This window comes from Myxocyprinus asiaticus, chromosome 8 (genome assembly GCF_019703515.2).
Source record: "Myxocyprinus asiaticus isolate MX2 ecotype Aquarium Trade chromosome 8, UBuf_Myxa_2, whole genome shotgun sequence".
NCBI classification, from domain to species: domain Eukaryota; kingdom Metazoa; phylum Chordata; class Actinopteri; order Cypriniformes; family Catostomidae; genus Myxocyprinus; species Myxocyprinus asiaticus.
Genome location: NC_059351.1, coordinates 50,273,892 through 50,292,546, shown reverse-complemented (window position 1 = coordinate 50,292,546; position 18,655 = coordinate 50,273,892). Strand labels below are relative to the sequence as shown.

The window sequence follows — 18,655 nt, the reverse complement described above, 5'->3', positions numbered from 1 at the left end:
GACGTATGCGGCCGACAAATGCGACCTCCGGAGGACACAGTCTTCCAAACGAGACACAGCCTTTGTCTTTGTGTTTGTTTTTGAGTTGCCACAGTATGTAAGGTCAATATTAGGTCAGAAATGGCAAAAAAGAAACAGCTTTCTCTAGAAACTCATCAGTCAATCATTGTTTTGAGGAATGAAGGCTATACAATGCTTGAAATTGCCCAAAAAACTGAAGATTTCATACAAAGGTGTACACTACAGTCTTCAAAGACAAAGGACAACTGGTTCTAACAAGGACAGAAAGAGATGTGGAAGACCAGATGTACAACTAAACAAGAGGATAAGTACATCAGAGTCTCTAGTTTGAGAAATAGACGCCTCACATGTCCTCAGCTGACAGCTTCATTGAATTCTACCCGCTCAACACCAGTTTCATGTACAACAGTAAAGAGAAGACTCAGGGGTGCAGGCCTTATGGGAAGAATTGCAAAGAAAAAGCCACTTTTGAAACAGAAAAACAAAAAGAAAAGGTTAGAGTGGGCAAAGAAACACAGACATTGGACAACAGATAACTGGAAAAGAGTGTTATGGATCTTAACCCCATTGAGCTTTTGTGGGATCAGCTAGACTGTAAGGTGCGTGAGAAGTGCCCGACAAGACAGCCACATCTATGGCAAGTGCTACAGGAAGTGTGGGGTGAAATGTCACCTGAGTATCTGCACAAACTGACAGCTAGGATGCCAATGATCTGCAAAGCTGTCATTGCTGCACTTTTGGCCGCCAGTGTATATATTTTTTCCATGTTTATTTCTACATATACTAAGACATTTTTAAATTCAAAAGTTTGTATATGTTAAGATTAGTTAATACACTATGAGCTAATAATAAATAATTGTATTTTTGTAAACTAACATCAACAAAGGTGAACAAATGCTGTAAACATATTGTTGTAAAAATGTATGCTGTAAAAAATATAAATATATTGTTTATTATATCTAATGCATTAACTAACGCTAACTAATAGAACCTTATTTTAAAGTGTTACAATTATTATTTTTAATTATTTTTTTTACAATTTGTATTAGTTACTTTATCTACAGCACTGTGTGCATGTTTATCCAAGACAGTGAAGAAAAAGGCACTTTTTACTTGTTGCGCAACCTTTACTGGAATGTGAATTCCCTACCGTACGGCGGGGTTTTGCATTACCGCAAGAGAAACAAAACTCAAAAATTTCCACCAGCTGACACATTTTGTCGAATACATTGATTTAACTGGTATGTCACCCACCCTGGTTCTGATTGGTGGATCTCGCTTCAGGATTGTGGGTAGTGTAGTACTTCAATAGGAATTGGCAATTCAAAATGAAATAACATTGTTTTCAATGGTTTGTAGACATGTATTATCACAAAAAATGAATTGCGCTATTTGCGTTTGATTGGCTTTGTTACTTTCAGAACTCTGCTTTTGAGCTCCATAGAGATAATATATACACACAACCCGCACAACACAATCACACTACAGATATAACACATGCACAAAGAGTTACTTGATACACTCTTCCAGTTAGGGCTCCATTATTCCTGAACATTTGGACAAACTGTGTTAAATAACTTGACAAAACCTTAATAGAGTGGAGGAGCTTTTTTCTTTGAACAGTTTTGGATTGTTTGTAGTCGCTCACTTGTATGTTTTTTATTTTATTTTAATTTGGTCATTCTCTTTCTCTCTTTTTTTTAATTTTATTTTAATATCCCTATTTTTTTTCCCCCAGGATATCTCGGCACAAGAGAGCAATATCCTCGGCTCTTTCTGTGATATGAATGTAAGTCTCTCGCTCACATAAGCAGACACGCTCATGACATTGGCCTGAATCACAAAGTTCAGAAATAAACTTTTTGGGGCCACTGCCTTTCAGTTCAGTACTAACTGACTCTGACTAGAACTAGGTGTGGTCCAATGTCTCAAATTACGAGTTGTTCTTTGTTTGAATATTGGCTATTACAATTCATCTGCTCTCATGAATCATTAAGGATTTTAGTTATTAAATGCAACTATGGCATTGGCAGTGACTTCTCATTCAAAAACTTAATATAAAGCAGGCCTCTGTAGATCCATGGAGCTCGTATGAGCACGATATCAGCAAACATGTCTTTCGGACTGAAGCTGTATCTGGATGAAATTCATGTCAGCTGTTAATTTAGAAGAACATCTGTCATCGCCCTGATCCACCAGTCTGTTTTCACTTTATTCAAACATGCCACGGAAACAGACAGTTGTGCTCCTGTTTTAATGTAAAGGAAACAGGAGCCGTACATAAGACTCTGTGAGACTTACTTTTGACTATAAGAATAAAGTCTGGTCCACTCTGCAGTTTATTCTGGAAAAGAACGGCCCACTCAGAGACCATGTGACCAGTATCTAAAGCAACCATCTAGAGTTTGTTTTATTTTTTTGTGACATTTAGTGGCAGGTAAATCTGAAATCAGTCATACTACAACTTAAATACTAAAACTTAAAGGGATAGTTCACCCAAAAATGAAAATTCTCATCATTTACTCACCCTCATGCCATCCCAGATGTGTATGACTGACTTCTGCTGAACACAAATAAAGATTTTTAGGAGAATGTCTCAGCTCTGTAGATCCATTCAGTGCAAGTGAATGGTGACCAAAACTTTGAAGCTCCAAAAAGCACATAAAAGCAGCATAAAACTAATCCGTAAGACTCCAGTGGCTAAATCCATGTCTTCAGAAGTGATATGATAGGTGTGGGTGAGAAACATCAATATTTAAGTCCTTTTTTTTTCTTTAAATCTCCACTTTCACTTTCTTCTTTTGTTTTTGGCAATTCGCATTCTTTGTGCATATTGCCCTCTTCTGGGCAGGGAGGAGAATTTATAGTAAGAAAAGGACTTAAATATTGATCTGTTTCTCACCCACACCTATTATATCGCTTCCGAAGATATTAATTAAACCACTGTAGTCTTATGGATTAGTTTTATGCTGCTTTTATGACCTTTTTGGAGCTTCAAAGTTCTGGCCACCATTCACTTGCATTGTGAAGATCAACAGAGCTGAGATATTCTTAAAATCATGAGGTGAGTAAATGATGAGAGAATTTTCATTTTTGGGTGAACTATCCCTTTAAAAGTGAAGACTGATAATGGTTTGGCTGTCTTAGAATGTACAGAAAACAAAGAAATGAAAATTTGTATTTTTTTTGACAATGCGAAAGTAACAAGTAGCAGTTATATAACAGATAGAACTCGAAAAAACAAAGTGGAATCTCGTTGGAATCTTGTTCACGATTGGTGATCACAGAGCTCTTCTAAAGAATGTGTTTTAAAATCAGTTTCTGTCCTGTTGTTCCATCCAACTGGTATTATTTTGCCACATGTTCATGCTTTAGAAATGAAGACAGTTGTTCTTTTGGTGTCATTTGTGATAGAAATAACTTGTGATTTGTTTTTAATAAGGATTACGTAGCATGCTAATGTGTTAACGTGTGTGTGTTACAGGATGTGGAGGTCCCGCTACACCTGCTGCGCTATGTGTGTATGTTCTGTGGGAAGCACGGCCTTTCTCTGATGAAGGATTGTTTTGAGTTCGGCACTCCTGACACACTGCCCTTCCCCATCGCCCATGCCTTCATCAACATTGTCTCTAACGTGAGTCTATCCTAATCGAAATAAACGTCTCAGCCAATCAGAGATCAGCATGTCAGAGTTTTAGCCAATCAGACATGTAGTGTTACACATACGTTAACCTTCGATCTCATGCTCATTGAAAGTAATCTTGAAATGAAAATAGTTATTTTAAAAGCATAATTTGTGTTTCTTACAGATCAGAATATGGTTGCACATTCCCGCTGTGATGCAGCACATCATCCCTTTTCGCACTTATGTTATCAGGTAAGAACATTCAACTAGATCTCATTCTCCTAAAATGTGTTAGTTTAATCTAATTGGTTATAAGAGTGACCCACAGAGAAAAAATAAACGGGAGGCAGGCAGAGCTTGCTCTCATAAAGAGCACTACCGCCAAGAATGTTGCTAGGAAGAGCATCCCTCACCATAGCAACAGTCGCCACAGCTCTCCTCACATCACCTTTGGGGGAGCCAGACGGCTGGCGGGGGAGCTGAGAGAATGCAGGTCATGTGACTCAAGCCAGACAGGATTAGAGCAGCAAAATAGAGACACAGTGAGAAAGAGCATTTGTGTATACAGGCAGAATCCTGAAGAACTGTTTCTATCTTTTTCTTTGGTTTTCTGATCATTGGTTTTGATGGTGTCGTGGAAGTGCTCTATCCTGACTTTATCATACTGACTCTTACATTTACTAGCTTTAATTTCCAACTAAAGCTTTCAACGGTCAACTGTTTTTCTGGGTTTTGATACAACAAGCTATCACATTCACCAGTGGTTACGCACTTTTGATACAGATACAGCTTCCCCTTAAAGGTAAACTCTGGGTTTATGGCTGTGTATTGCTTCTGACAATAATTTCGACTCATCCCTCTGTTTGTAGAAACTAGCTAAAATCTCATTTACAGTAATGCATTTATATCGAAACTCTGTGGGGCAGCGCATTGCAGTGGTATAAATGTTAATATTTTAAAGTTTTGAAAGCATACGTGTTAAAAGAATGTTCCGGGTTTAAAATAAATTATGCTCAATCGACAGCATTTGTGGCGATGTTTATTCCCACAAAAAAATTATTTTGACTCCTCCCTCATTTATTCCAACAAAATAAAGGAGCAACAGTTGTGGTTACAGTAAGGCACTTACAATGGAAGTGAATGGGGCCTGTCCATAAACATTCAAATACACACTGTTCCAGAAGTATAGCCACAAAACATGATTTTAGTGTCATGAAACATGAAATTGCGTACTAATCTTATCTGTGCAAAGTTACATCCAATATTACTTTGTTGTCATGACAACTAGAGGTGGGGGAGAAAAATCTATGTTAAAGTATTGCAATATTTTTCCTTACGATATTGTATTGTTGTTCACGTGCCAAAAATCTATATTGTTATTTTTATTTAATTTAAAAAACAAATTTTCTCCCCAATTTGGAATGCCCAATTCCCAATGCGCTCTAAGTCCTCGTGGTGGCGTAGTGACTTGCCTCAATCCGGATGGCGGAGGACAAATCTCAGTTGCCTCTGCGTCTGAGACCGTAAATCCGCGCATCTTGTCACGTGGCTTGTTGAACGCGTTACCACGGAGATGTAGCGCGTGTGGAGGCTTCACGCTATTCTCTGCGGCATCCACGCACAACTCACCACGCGCCCCACCGAGAGCGAAAACCACATTCTAGCAACCACGAGGAGGTTACCCTATGTGACTCTACCCTCCCTAGCAACCGGGCCAATATGGTTGCTTAGGAGACCTGGCTGAAGTCACTCGACATGCCCTGGATTCAAACTCACGACTCCAGGGGTGTTAGTCAGCGTCTTTACTCACTGAGCTACCCAGGCCCCCACCAAATATCAATATTGTTATTTACATTTTTCCACATTAATTTTATGGTCATGGGAAAAAACGTTCTCTTAACCAAATCGATCTAGTACTTAAACAACAGCTACACTACAACAGAACTCTTCAGACATCACCCACAACATGGAAAAGTTTTTGACAGCATGGATGCATCGGAGACTATTCAAAATCTGCCTGCCTCTATCCTTTTTTCCCCTCTTTTTTTTTTGTTGCTTTTTTTGTTGTTTTTTTGCCAAATCCACAGTTTGGCTGCATTTTGGCTTGTCCGAGGTTTTTCCTTCATTAAAAAAATCATTATATTCATCTTGCACTAAATATGCGGCGTGAGCCATCACAGAACTGCTAGCGCGAGGGAACCGCTCTGCTTCATGTGCCAAACTAATGTGTCATATACTGTATGTTCTGTGAGAATGGTGTTAGATATTAGGAAATAAACTGGCCTTGTTTGCTTCAGATATTCATAAAGATTCCTTATATCATTAAAGAGCCTGATGAAAGGAAAACGATGCCTGTTATGGATTAGGAAACAAATGATTTTTAACGTGTTAAATTAAGTTTAGTTTGATTTTATATAGCACATTACAGTTAAAACAAATTTGTGGAATTCAAAAGTTTCCATATAACTATACTTAGATGGTGAAAAATATCTTATATCCACTGTAAATTTAAATATATACTGTATGTTTAGTGTACTTCCAGAAACATTGTTCACCTCTGCTTTTTGTTTAAACTATCCCTTTTAGTTGCAAGGACTGCAGGACTTAATATTGTCTGGCATTGTCTTAATACTGTATAAGTCTGGCGGCTGCTCCTGGGTCCTAGTGCCTTCTGCATGCAACCTCTGTCAGTGCGACTTATACAGAGGTGCGACTTATGTGTGTTTTTTTTCTCTCAACAATGCGATTTTGACTCGGTGCGACTTAATGGTCAGGTGCAACTTTATTTCCGGAAAATACGGTACTCATGCCATCCCAGATGTGTCTGACTTTCTTTCTTCTGCAGAACACAAATGGATATTTTTAGAAATATATTTCAGCTTTATAGGTCCTCACATTGCAAGCGAATGGTGACCAGAACTTTGAAGCTTCAAACATCACATAAAGGCAGCATAAAAGTAATCCATAAGACTTCTGAAGCAATCCAATCCATGGATTTGGGTGAGAACAGACCAAAATGTTCCTTTTTCACTGTACATCTTGCTATTGCAGTCTCCTTGGCAATCATGATTTCAAGCTCGATTACACTTCCTAGTGCTTGACACATGCTCGGAGCGCTAGATGGTGCTAGGAAGAGTAATCGAGCTTGAAATCATGATTGCCAAGGAGACTGCTGATGTCAAGATTTATAGTGTAAAATGAGTTATATTTATGGTCTGTTCTCACCCAAAATCGATTGGATCGATAAATGTACTTTTATGCTAATTGTATGTGCATTTTGGAGCTTCAAATTTCTGGTCACTATTCACTTACATTGAATGGACCTACAGAGCTGAGATATTCTTCTAAAATTCTTCATTTGTGTTCTGCAGAAGAAAGTCATACACATTTGGGATGGCATGAGGGTGAGTAAATGATGAGAGAATTTTCATTTTTGGGTGAACTATTCCTTTAAATTGTACTGAATATTTGCCAACAGAGATCTATATGCACCTGATGACAGCCTGTTTGATCTGCCTCATGAAAAATCACAGCTGGAGAGTCTTGTCTGAAACTATCTTGCTCTCTCTCTCTCTGTAGGTATCTGTGTAAGTTGTCGGATCAGGAATTGCGTCAGAGCGCGGCGCGTAACATGGCCGATCTGATGTGGAGTACGGTGAAAGAGCCATTGGACAGTGCGCTGTGTTTCGACAGAGAGAGTCTGGACCTGGCCTTCAAATACTTTATGAGTCCGACACTCACCATGAGACTGGCTGGACTCAGTCAGATCACAGTACGAGAGAGAGACACACACACACACACACACTCTCTCTCTCTCTCTCTCTCCCCAGTGTGCTTCGTGTTTTAAATGTTGTGTCTTTTGTGTTTTTTTTCACAGAATCAGCTGCACACCTTCAATGATGTCTGTAATAATGAATCGCTGGTGTCTGACACTGAGACGTGAGTCTGTGTGTTTTTTAGCTCTTGGACTTTTTTTTAAATAGTCCAATGCTATTAATAGAGCCTGAACGTGTATCAACATGATTTACATTTCTTCTCTCAGGTCAATTGCAAAGGAACTCGCTGACTGGCTCATCAACAACAATGTTGTAGAGCACATATTTGGACCAAATTTGCACATTGAGGTGAGTTTATGTATTAATTTATTATGCTTCATATATTTACAACAGCCTTGGCTAGACAAATTTAGTTTTGATTTCAGTTGAATTTTTGAATTATCTTTGTTATTTTAGTTGTTTTAGTTTTTTCAGTGATTTCTAGTTTCAATTCTGATTTTATTGTAGTATTTTATGGTTTCCAAAGCTAATGCGTTAACTGGTGTTATTTAAATATGTTAAGCTGCATTACATTTCGCAGGGACGTTTAGCTTTGCTGCTATCTATTGTGTTATATTGTTAAATGTTTCAAATTGTATAATATACAGAGTAACAAAAACTAAAACTCATTATTTTGGTCATTTGTAGTTTATTTTAGTTGGTTTTGGAGTAATGAACTATTGGAGTGTTTTAGTTTCAGTATTTTGTAACCATGTTAGTTTTTATTATTAGTCCTGTTAACAAAATAGTTTTCGAGACACCATGCTGCTGTTTTTTATACGTTTTCCAAAAGTTGGTCATAAACACAAGCTATGTTTCCATCCAAGTTGCGAATTTAAAGGTGAATTTAAGGCGAATTTTTATTTTTTCGTCATTTAAAAAGTTTTACATCTAAAGAAATGAATAGTAATTTTGAAATGTATGTATAAAATCGAGACCACTCATGTGAGATGAAGAGTTCAGTCATATCAGTAACCTTATAAAAGCAGTTTTATTCTACATGAAACAGGGTCCCCTCATGGGGGCGGCCATGTTAGCATCACATGACCAGCTGAATACTACTCGCTTAATCTCAGTAACTGCCCTTTTGTTGGACACTTTCATTCATGGATTAAATTAATCATGATTAACTGTGCATAGTAAGGATGTTAATGATTAATTGTTGATAATAATTTGATCAATTAAGCTTATCAATTAATTCATTTTGTTCAGTAATCATTCCTGCAGACGGTGATTAGGCTGTCTATACAGTCACCCGCCGCTCGAGGGCGCTTGCATCCTGCATGTCATGTTTTATCCATTTCGCATTAGAAGAGCCACACTTACACACAGATCAGAGATGAAGCGGGCTCAATGTAAACAATGTTGGAGCATTTCTTTATAAATGAACATTAATGTTTTCTGCACACACCATGATAGTGTTAAAGTACAACTTGACAACAAGCACTGTTGATCTCCTTGCTTCATCCCAATGTACAATTGCGTCAGCGATCACCGGGAAAGCACTAAGGCACATTCAGCTAACGTCTCACCATCACCAGAGAAGTGGTAGCGTGTTATGTACTGTTTATGCAGCGTGTTATAATGGGACTTCATTTATAATAAAAAATACACTGAACTAAGAATATTTTAAGAGGAAAACACCAATGCTTGCATTTCTTAAAATTATATTTAAACAGTAGGCTACATGCACATATTATTTGGAGTCCTCCACAGGCATTTTGCATGATATTAACATTAACGAGTAATTGATTGTTCATTTCCTCGACGATCGATTATGAAAATGTCTGAAAATTGACATTCCTAGTGCATAGTAAATTTCTACAATGGCATCAGTAACTGAACTACATCATTCTACCTACTGTGTTTGAATGATGCAGCATCCATGCCACTAGGTGTCAGTGTAAGTCGTACTTCGACATACTTCAAAAAATGACTGAGTGCTCCTTTATGCGAAAAACCATAATAACGCAAAAACAATGTGCGAATAAAGCCATGTTTCCATACCATGTGTTCAGAAGAAGAAAATCGTCACTTCCAGAGTAATTGTTGCCACTGCCACTCTTTTATTAATTAAAATACTTGCGATTTCGATCACGCAGACAAAACACTGTAAAGAACTTTGTCACATGTCTGGGAGCGACAGCACATCACACAGTTCTGGCAGCGCTATGTGTGTGCATTCCTCCATCTTTATGACTTTACCGTGCGGATCTAGAAGATAATTTTCAAAAGTGTCAATAAACCTGCTCTTCGGCACAGTTCAAGTTTATATTCCACTTATTTTCTCTACAAACTCTCTGCAGGCTTTGGATTTTCAGGACACATTATTTCAGGATGACTAGAGCGACATTTCAGGTCCGCTGGTTAGTCCAGTTATGAACGAGTTATTCAGTCACATGACAGTTTTGATGCGCATCTTGTATTCCTGATAAATTCAATAGTTCATTCTGTAAATGTGTTTCCATCATAGTTTATGGGTATTTCTTCTTATCGAATAAAAAATGTGTCCACCTCAAGTGAGCTTATAAGTTTTAATGCGCATTTTGGAGATTTTATTCACATCTTGTTATTTCTTTCAGCTTCTAAACCGTCAGAAAACATTTAAATCCCCTTACTGCACTTGTGAAAAAAATTTAATTTCCATGTACGGTCTGAAACGCTATTGAAACGCGATACACATGGGCCGCCATCTTTTTTGTATTTATTTATTATTATTTTTTATCCCCTTTTCTCCCAATTTGGAATGCCCAATTCATACTGTTTAGTAGGTCCTGATGGTGGCGCGGTTACTCACCTCAATCCGGGTGGCAGAGGGCAAGTCTCAGTTGCCTCCGCTTCTGAGATCGTCAATCCACGCATCTTATCACATGGCTCGTTGTATATGACACCGCGGAGACTCGCAGCATGTGGAGGCTTCACGCTATTCTCCGCGATCCACGCACAACTCACCACGTGCCCCATTGAGAGCGAGAACCACTAATCGCGACCACGAGGAGGTTACCCCATGTGACTCTACGCTCCCTAGCAACCGGGCCAATTTGTTTGCTTAGGAGACCTGGCTGGAGTTACTCAGCACACCCTGGATTCGAACACGCAACTCCAGGGATGGTAGTCAGCGTCAATACTCGCTGAGCTACCCAGGCTCCATGGGCGCCATCTTGATTGTTTTGGGTTGAATGGATCCCATGACTGCGTCACATGACAACACAGTCTTTATCGAACATCTCCGTTTTTCCTGTTCACACTAGTAGACAAAGACGGCATTTTCAAATTTATCCACTTGGGAGAGCATTTTCGAAAAGCTCCGTTTTCACTGGACAAAGGCCAAAATGTTGAGAATGTGGCCTTACACTGTCAAGCACCACTCAGATATTCTTCTGAAAATGTTAGTCTTGTTGTCCTTGTTGTCAGTGGGCTTTTGCTCTGAGCATGTTTTGTGACATTTAATCTAGTTGAACATTTATTTCTCCCTGATCACTGACTAGAGATTTATTATTGTGTTGTTTCTACTGTAGATCATTAAACAGTGCCAAGTCATCCTGAACTTTCTGGCTGCCGAGGGCCGACTGAGCACTCAGCATGTGGACTGTATATGGGTTGCTGCTCAGGTACACACACGCTGTTCTGATGTTCTTTGTATTTCATACAGTTGTGATGGTTTAAATGTTGTAGTGTTAAACTGCTGTCTCTGTGTTTAGCTGAAACACTGCAGTCGCTACATCCACGACCTGTTCCCCTCGCTCATAAAGAACCTGGACCCTCTGCCCCTGCGACACGTGCTCAGCCTGGTGTCTGGGTTACACCCCAGCGCACACACCGAACAGGTATGCCACACTCTATATGTGCATATCTAGCAATTATATGACCTGATGACTGCATGACAGTGTTATATATTTAAGATGAATTCTCATTTGAGCACTAAAATGCATAGTAAGTCCCTAGAATGTCACAGCCTTCTCTGGACAGATTGAAATTAAATTGTGTGTTTTCACCTGACTATGCCTTTATGTGATTAAGTTGTGTTTCCTTGTGTGTAGACGCTGTATTTGGCATCCATGTTGATCAAGGCCTTGTGGAATAATGCCCTGGCAGCCAAAACTCAGCTGTCCAAGCAGAGCTCCTTTGCCTCGCTGCTCAACACCAACATTCCCATGGGTAACAAGAAAGGTGTGTAAGAGATCTGCATTTAACGCACAGGAGAAGAGGGAAAAATTACAATGTTTAACATGCCAGCTATAAGAAAGAAAGTCCTGTCTTTCAGATAAAAGAGCCAATCGCCTTATTAATAGAAGAATTACCTGGTTTAATTAACTTAAATATACACTAGCTAAATTAGCCTAGTAGCTATCAGCCTAAAATAACTTGGTCTAACATACAATTTTTAGCTTAAGTGAAATCACAGATACCATTTGTCAATACCAATTTTGGGTGATTCTCACAAAACCTGTCAAGAAAATGTATTGTTCTCCAAAATCAAAAGAAACAAATAATAAGTTACTGTTTGCATATTGAAAATAAAGCCTACTTTTAGGGCCATTAAGATGTTTTACATTGTGACATTATTTTCATGACAGTTGCACAATTTCTAACGCCCTAATTCTCATGACCGCTATGAGACAAAGATGGTAATGGTGGTATTCTTGTTATAGCAATGTGGAAAAAATAAAATAAAAATATTTATATATTTAAATTGTAAAGTATTTATTCATCACTGTGCTACTCCCTTGGTAGTGCCTTTCATTTTTAATGATTTGCTATTAACAGTTTTTATTGATTCTTGTGTAAAAAATAATAAACAATAATATATATATATATATATATATATATATATATATATATATATATATATATATATATATATATATATATATATATATATATATATATATATATACTATACATACACACACACTTGTGCTCAAAATTTTGCATACCCTGGCAGAAATTGTGAAATTTTGGCACTGATTTTGAAAACATGACTGATCATGCAAAAAAAAACTGTATTTTATTTAATGATAGTGATCATATGAAGCCATTTATTATCACATAGTTGTTTGGCTCCTTTTTAAATCATAATGATAACAGAAATCACCCAGATGGCCCTGATCAAAAGTTTACATACCCTTGAATGTTTGGCCTTGTTACAGACACACAAGGTGACACACACAGGTTTAAATGGCAATTAAAGGTTAATTTCCCACACCTGTGGCTTTTTAAATTGCAATTAGTGTCTGTGTATAAATAGTCAATGAGTTTGTTAGCTCTCATGTGGATGCACTGAGCAGGCTAGATACTGAGCCATGGGGAGCAGAAAAGAACTGTCAAAAGACCTGCGTAACAAGGTAATGAAACTTTATAAAGATGGAAAAGGATATAAAAAGATATCCAAAGCCTTGAAAATGCCAGTCAGTACTGTTCAATCACTTATTAAGAAGTGGAAAATTCGGGGATCTCTTGATACCAAGCCAAGGTCAGGTAGACCAAGAAAGATTTCAGCCACAACTGCCAGAAGAATTGTTCAGGATACAAAGAAAAACCCACAGGTAACCTCAGGAGAAATACAGGCTGCTCTGGAAAAAGATGGTGTGGTTGTTTCAAGGAGCACAATACGACAATACTTGAACAAAGATGGGCTGTTTGGTCGAGTTGCCAGAAAGAAGCCTTTACTGCGCCAATGCCACAAAAAAGCCCGGTTACAATATGCCCAACAACACCTTGACACGCCTCACAGCTTCTGGCACACTGTAATTTGGAGTGACGAGACCAAAATAGAGCTTTATGGTCACAATCATAAGTGCTATGTTTGGAGAGGTGTCAACAAGGCCTATAGTGAAAAGAATACCATCCCCACTGTGAAGCATGGTGGTGGCTCACTGATGTTTTGGGGGGGTGTGAGCTCTAAAGGCATGGGGAATCTTGTGAAAATTGATGGCAAGATGAATGTAGCATGTTATCAGAAAATACTGGCAGACAGTTTGCATTCTTCTGCACGAAAGCTGCGCATGGGACGCTCTTGGACTTTCCAGCACAACAATGACCCCAAGCACAAGGCCAAGTTGTCAGTTAGGAGCCAGTGGGCAAACAACAAACCCTCTCAGGCTGCATCAGTAAAATGCACGAGGTGTAGTCTGTATTGTTGATCGAGTGCAGGCAAAATTACACATGTCCCTGGCATCAGTTTACAGCTTTGCAGGAAAATGGTGAAGCTTACCTTCTGTTGGTGCAGTAATTTTTTACACTCTTTGAAACCGTCCCACTTCGCTTGGGTCGCTCTAGCAAAGTCTGGAAAAACCATGATGTTGTGGTCCTCCCAGCACAGCTTGCCTTTAATCCTCGCTGCTCGTAGAACAAAGGCTCTGTCAGCCGACTGCAAGAATTTTGCCTGGATAGATCGGGGTCTGTCACCTGCCCCGGGAAGCTGACCGAGAGCTCTGGTGCGTGCTCTCGAGCCGGCAGCCTGCTATGTCGATACATTTTGGAATAAGCCTCCAAAACCCTCACCATTTCTTGACCTTCCTTTCACTCAGGGATTCCAACGAAACGCACATTATTACATCTGCTCCGATTTTCCATATCCTCTCGCATAGCATCACGTGACTCCCATTTTTAATGATTTAATTAAAAAAAGACAGTATAACAGCAGCGTTTTTACTGTATTACAGTAAATAACGATTGTGGTAATGAGAATCATCATTGAAAAAATAGGAATAGTTAAAATAAAATGTCCTGGTAATGAGAATTGGGGGTAACGTGCTCAAGTGTCCTGACAATAATGACACGATAAAAGACGATTAATATGATATTCTCATTACTGCAACATGAAAAAATTATATATTATTAAAATTGTAAATTATTTGAACATCATAGTAGTACTATATTGGTACTACCTTTTGCTCATTTTAATTTAAAAAATTGGTGTACAACACTATCGTTTTTACAGTAATACAGTAAACAAATGACTATGTTATGGTATTGAGAATCATCATTGAAAACAATGGGAATTGTAAAAAGTAAAATGTCCCTTATGGAAATGAGTATCGTGGGGCAAAAAGTGCTTAAAGTATCCTTAAAAAAATAATGTCACAATGCAAGTAAAAAAACTTTATATGGTCCTAAATGTAGACTTCATTTTCTTTATGCTGAATCAAATTCAATAAAACTGATTTGGGGTTAAATGTAGGACATTTTCTTGAACTGTTTTGTGAGGATCACCCTACTGGTTTGAACAATCTTGACAAATAGTTTTGGAGATTTCATTTTTTTTCCCATTCAAGTTCATCACCATGATGGCCACTGAGTGAACCAGCCTACTCCAACAACACATTTGATTGATATTATGCTGAATCAGACACTAGTTAATTCATTGTGTTTAGATGTGCAACCAGAAATTGGAAAAGGTCACTTAATGAATCGGAATGTATGAATGATTTATTCCACAATAGCTCTGGTAAAGGATTTAAATGTCATTGTATGATATTTGTCCCCACAGGCTCTCCTGCAGGAAGCCCAGAGAGCAGTGACAACAGTGACACTCATCACAGTGGAGGAAGTGACATGGAGATGGACGACCCAATCATGAGCAGCGGAAAACGGGGGCAGCAAAGGCTGTCGGACACAGAGGTAATACTGAGCACACACAAAGACTCCAATAAGTATTGAAAAAATGAGTGTGTCATACATGTTTATTATTGATTTTGGTGGGTTTTATCACAGGAGTCTCTGCAGGGCAGCTCAGACGAGACAGCCAACAGCGGGGAAGAGGGCAGCAGCAGCGGCCGCAGCGAAGCATCCAGTAATGAGGCTGGATCCAGCAGAGCCAGCCAATCAGCAGGCAGTCCCGGCAGTGAGCTGCACTCCGACGACATGGCCGACAGCGAGGCTCTGAAAGAAGAAGAGGAGGAGGAGGAGGAGGATGAAGAAGAAGAGGAAGATGATGATGAGGATGATGAAGATGATGATGAAGACGACGATGATGACCTGCCTGCCGTCACAGCCGAGGGAAGCCCGCAGAAAGAATCTCGAGATTCCAGAGACGCTCCTACATCAGAACTGCGCAAACGGAAAGCCGGTGAAGCTCTCGGAGAAGTCCAGGGTCCTCCGGAGCGACCCAGGATTCCGCCGGGATTTCCTGGATCCATCGCCTCCGGTTCTGGACTTTCCAAACACAAGTCCCTCCCCTTCTCCCCTGAGGCAGCTGCTGCTGTGGTCGCCTCTTCATCTCTTCGAATCCTCGAACCCTGCTCCTCTTCGTCCATGTGCCTGGAGGGAACATCCGGAGAGCAGGCGGATCCCTCCTCACATTCCCATTCCCAGAATCCTCAGCAGCCACAGCAGAGCGGGCCAGAGATGGGCCCCTCACACGGGCCATCCGTTTCCCAGGAGCCACCCTGTCTGCCACGGCCAACAGACTTCTTGACTGAGGCCATGGGCAATGAGCTCTTCAACTGCAGACGTCTTATTAGCCCACATCATCACCACCACCACCATCACCATCATCATCATGATGGGTGAGGTTACCTTTCTAAAGTGATATATACATTAAAATCTAGTGAGCTGCCTTGTTGTCTACTGCCTACATAGGTAGCTACCATCTAAGGGGCTGTTCACACAGGACTTGTGTTCAAAAACAGGTAGATGCAGTGCAAAGGTAAGGAACAGAACGGAAAAATCTCGAGACACATTTTGAAAAGTTTTCAGCTAGACATGCCATCGAAAAAAATGCAGTGCTCACAGCGCAAGATGCTACAAAAAAAGTGAGACATGTTACAGCTCTCAAAGACATCCAAATAGAGCATGTTTACATATTATAAATAGCACAGATGAAAGTTTTTTGCTATCTTTAACTAGTTTCAACTAGTGTTTTTGGTTTCAATACTTTTTGGTGATTAATTATGTTTATAATCAGCATTTCATCTAGACACGTCCACCATCTTAGATTATGAGCTTGTTGCAATGCATTTAAAAATGTGGCACTCATAGCGTGAGATGATAAAAAACAGCGAGATGCGATACGACTGTCTAAAACTTCATATAGCACATTTAGATAGAAAAATTAGTTCAGAAGAACGATTTTTAATTAGATTCAACAAGTTTATCAGTATTTTTTGGTAGTGAATGAATTATATTTATAATCAACATTTTGTCTCAACTCGTCTGCCATCCTGGATTATTTTTCACTGAGCTTGTTGCAGTGCATTTAAAAACATGACACTGTAAAAAACAGTGAGATGTGGGACATATGTCAAAGACTTTCGTCTAGCACGTTTACATAAAAAATAGCGCAGGCGGACATTTTTTACCATTTGGAACTAGTTTCAACAGTGTTTTTGGTATGAATATTTTTGGTAATAATTACATTTATAATCAACACTTCATTTTTTGCCATCTTTGAAGAATTATTCCACTCATCGCATTGCTTTCTGTGATTACCTTCTCCACGAAGGATATACGTAGACTTTGCTGCCTTAGAATTTGGGCATAAGAAGGAAATCATAGAAGGCAGCATAATGTTGCTGCCTACTTCTTGGAACAGCCTTCGCATTGGGAATGCACCTGTGATACATAAAAATGCTGTCTAGGTAGGCAGCTTCACTAGGTTTTCCAACTTCATTGAGAAATGTGCTCTCAAGACCACCTTTGTCCCTCTCTCAAACTCAATCTCTCTCTCTCTGTTCGTAGTCATATGGTAGAGGACATGCTGAGTGCTGATGATGTCAGTTGCAGCAGTTCCCAGGTCAGTGCGAAGTCCGAGAAAAACATGGCGGATTTTGACGGAGAGGAATCCGGATGCGAGGAAGAGCTGGTCCAGATCAACTCTCACGCTGAACTTAGCTCACACCTGCAGCAACATCTGCCCAACTTGGCCTCCATATACCATGAACACCTGGCACAAGGTACATACACACTTGCACTGACACCTACTCACCTCTCCTAAACAAGCTACATGATTTGAGGGATCATTCATGCCCGAAGCACAAATGCGCAGGACAAGTTACATGCCGAAGTAAAGTACTTAAGGTAAGGGGTTTGGTCAAATCCCTGTAAGCATTAGTAATGGTTATGCTTGCATTAGCAGTCACTTATTACATGGGTAAAACGGACATTATTTCAGTAATTCTGCCAACAATTGTACAGCAGGTTCATTTTGCCCCTTTTTCAAATAAAAGTCTTGGGAGTTTCAGTCAGATGTATGTCTAAACGTCCAGGCCCAGCGGTGCACAAGCATCAGTACTCTGCCCACGGCGTGACTGACATCAACCTGGACAACGTGTGCAAGAATGGAAACACTCTTCTGTGGGACCTGGTCCAGGATGACAACGCGGTACATTCCCCTTACAACAGACTGAGACTATTTTGAAACTTTGCATGTATAGTTTTAATTATGTTTGGTAAATGTGTTTCTCTTTTGTTGCTATGGTGATTAGATACACCTGTCAGAAGGCCTCATTAATGAAGCAGAGAAGTTGTTGTGTTCTCTGGTGTGCTGGTTCACCGATCGTCAGATCCGCATGCGTTTCATCGAGGGCTGTCTGGAGAACCTCTCTGACCACCGGTGAGTCCATCAGACATACACTTGCTACTGATTTCAGTTTGCGGTTTGCACTGGGAGGTTTGAGTCTCTCTGAGATCCAGCAGATGTTCAAGTGTTTGTTTCTGATGTCAGGTCGGTGGTGGTGTCTTTGCGTTTGCTGCCAAAGCTCTTTGGAACCTTTCAGCAGTTTGGCTCCAGTTATGACACTCATTGGATAACCATGTAAGAAAGCTCTGCCCACCACTGCTTTGCCCAACTTGTTTTGGATCTTATTTTCCTGTTAATTCTGAGGATGGCAAAAGTTTTGAAAATAATTAAGTTATTTCTAAAATGGGGTTAAAATTAAATATCTCAGAAAACGTTGGGGAAAAAACTGTAGTAAAATAATATAATGACTATGGAAGTAAAATAGTTATAGTATAGCTATAAGAATCTTACTCCATGTGTCAGAACTGAATTGTGATAAAGATGATGAGGATGGTGTCCTGTCTGTGCTGCAGGTGGGCTGAGAAGGAATTGCACATGATGAAGCTCTTCTTTGAAGATCTGTTACATTATATCCAGGAAGTGAGAGAACAGTGCCACAAATTTGCTCTGTAAGTCTCTCTGTGTGTGTTTTTGCCTATAAGTATGTGTGTTTAATGTCCGGATTGTGTGTGT

At 39.5% G+C, this 18,655-nt stretch overlaps 1 protein-coding gene across 2 annotated transcripts in view; it reads left to right on the top strand.

Annotated features, from left to right (window-relative positions):
* The window catches only part of LOC127444554 (ubiquitin carboxyl-terminal hydrolase 34-like), a 75,212-nt gene that overhangs the window by 14,145 nt on the left and 42,412 nt on the right, over positions 1 to 18,655 (top strand). The window contains exons 4-19 of one of the 2 annotated variants that reach the window (XM_051703975.1): positions 1,760 to 1,810; positions 3,506 to 3,655; positions 3,831 to 3,898; positions 7,226 to 7,418; positions 7,524 to 7,585; positions 7,689 to 7,770; positions 10,980 to 11,072; positions 11,163 to 11,288; positions 11,502 to 11,631; positions 14,954 to 15,084; positions 15,178 to 15,971; positions 17,143 to 17,357; positions 17,670 to 17,785; positions 17,889 to 18,016; positions 18,128 to 18,217; positions 18,496 to 18,591. In XM_051703975.1, the coding sequence (XP_051559935.1) occupies positions 1,760 to 1,810; positions 3,506 to 3,655; positions 3,831 to 3,898; positions 7,226 to 7,418; positions 7,524 to 7,585; positions 7,689 to 7,770; positions 10,980 to 11,072; positions 11,163 to 11,288; positions 11,502 to 11,631; positions 14,954 to 15,084; positions 15,178 to 15,971; positions 17,143 to 17,357; positions 17,670 to 17,785; positions 17,889 to 18,016; positions 18,128 to 18,217; positions 18,496 to 18,591 (2,525 nt within the window). Of the gene's footprint in view, positions 1 to 1,759; positions 1,811 to 3,505; positions 3,656 to 3,830; positions 3,899 to 7,225; positions 7,419 to 7,523; positions 7,586 to 7,688; positions 7,771 to 10,979; positions 11,073 to 11,162; positions 11,289 to 11,501; positions 11,632 to 14,953; positions 15,085 to 15,177; positions 15,972 to 17,142; positions 17,358 to 17,630; positions 17,786 to 17,888; positions 18,017 to 18,127; positions 18,218 to 18,495; positions 18,592 to 18,655 lie in introns of both variants that reach the window. The other variant, XM_051703974.1, reaches the window with a different exon arrangement.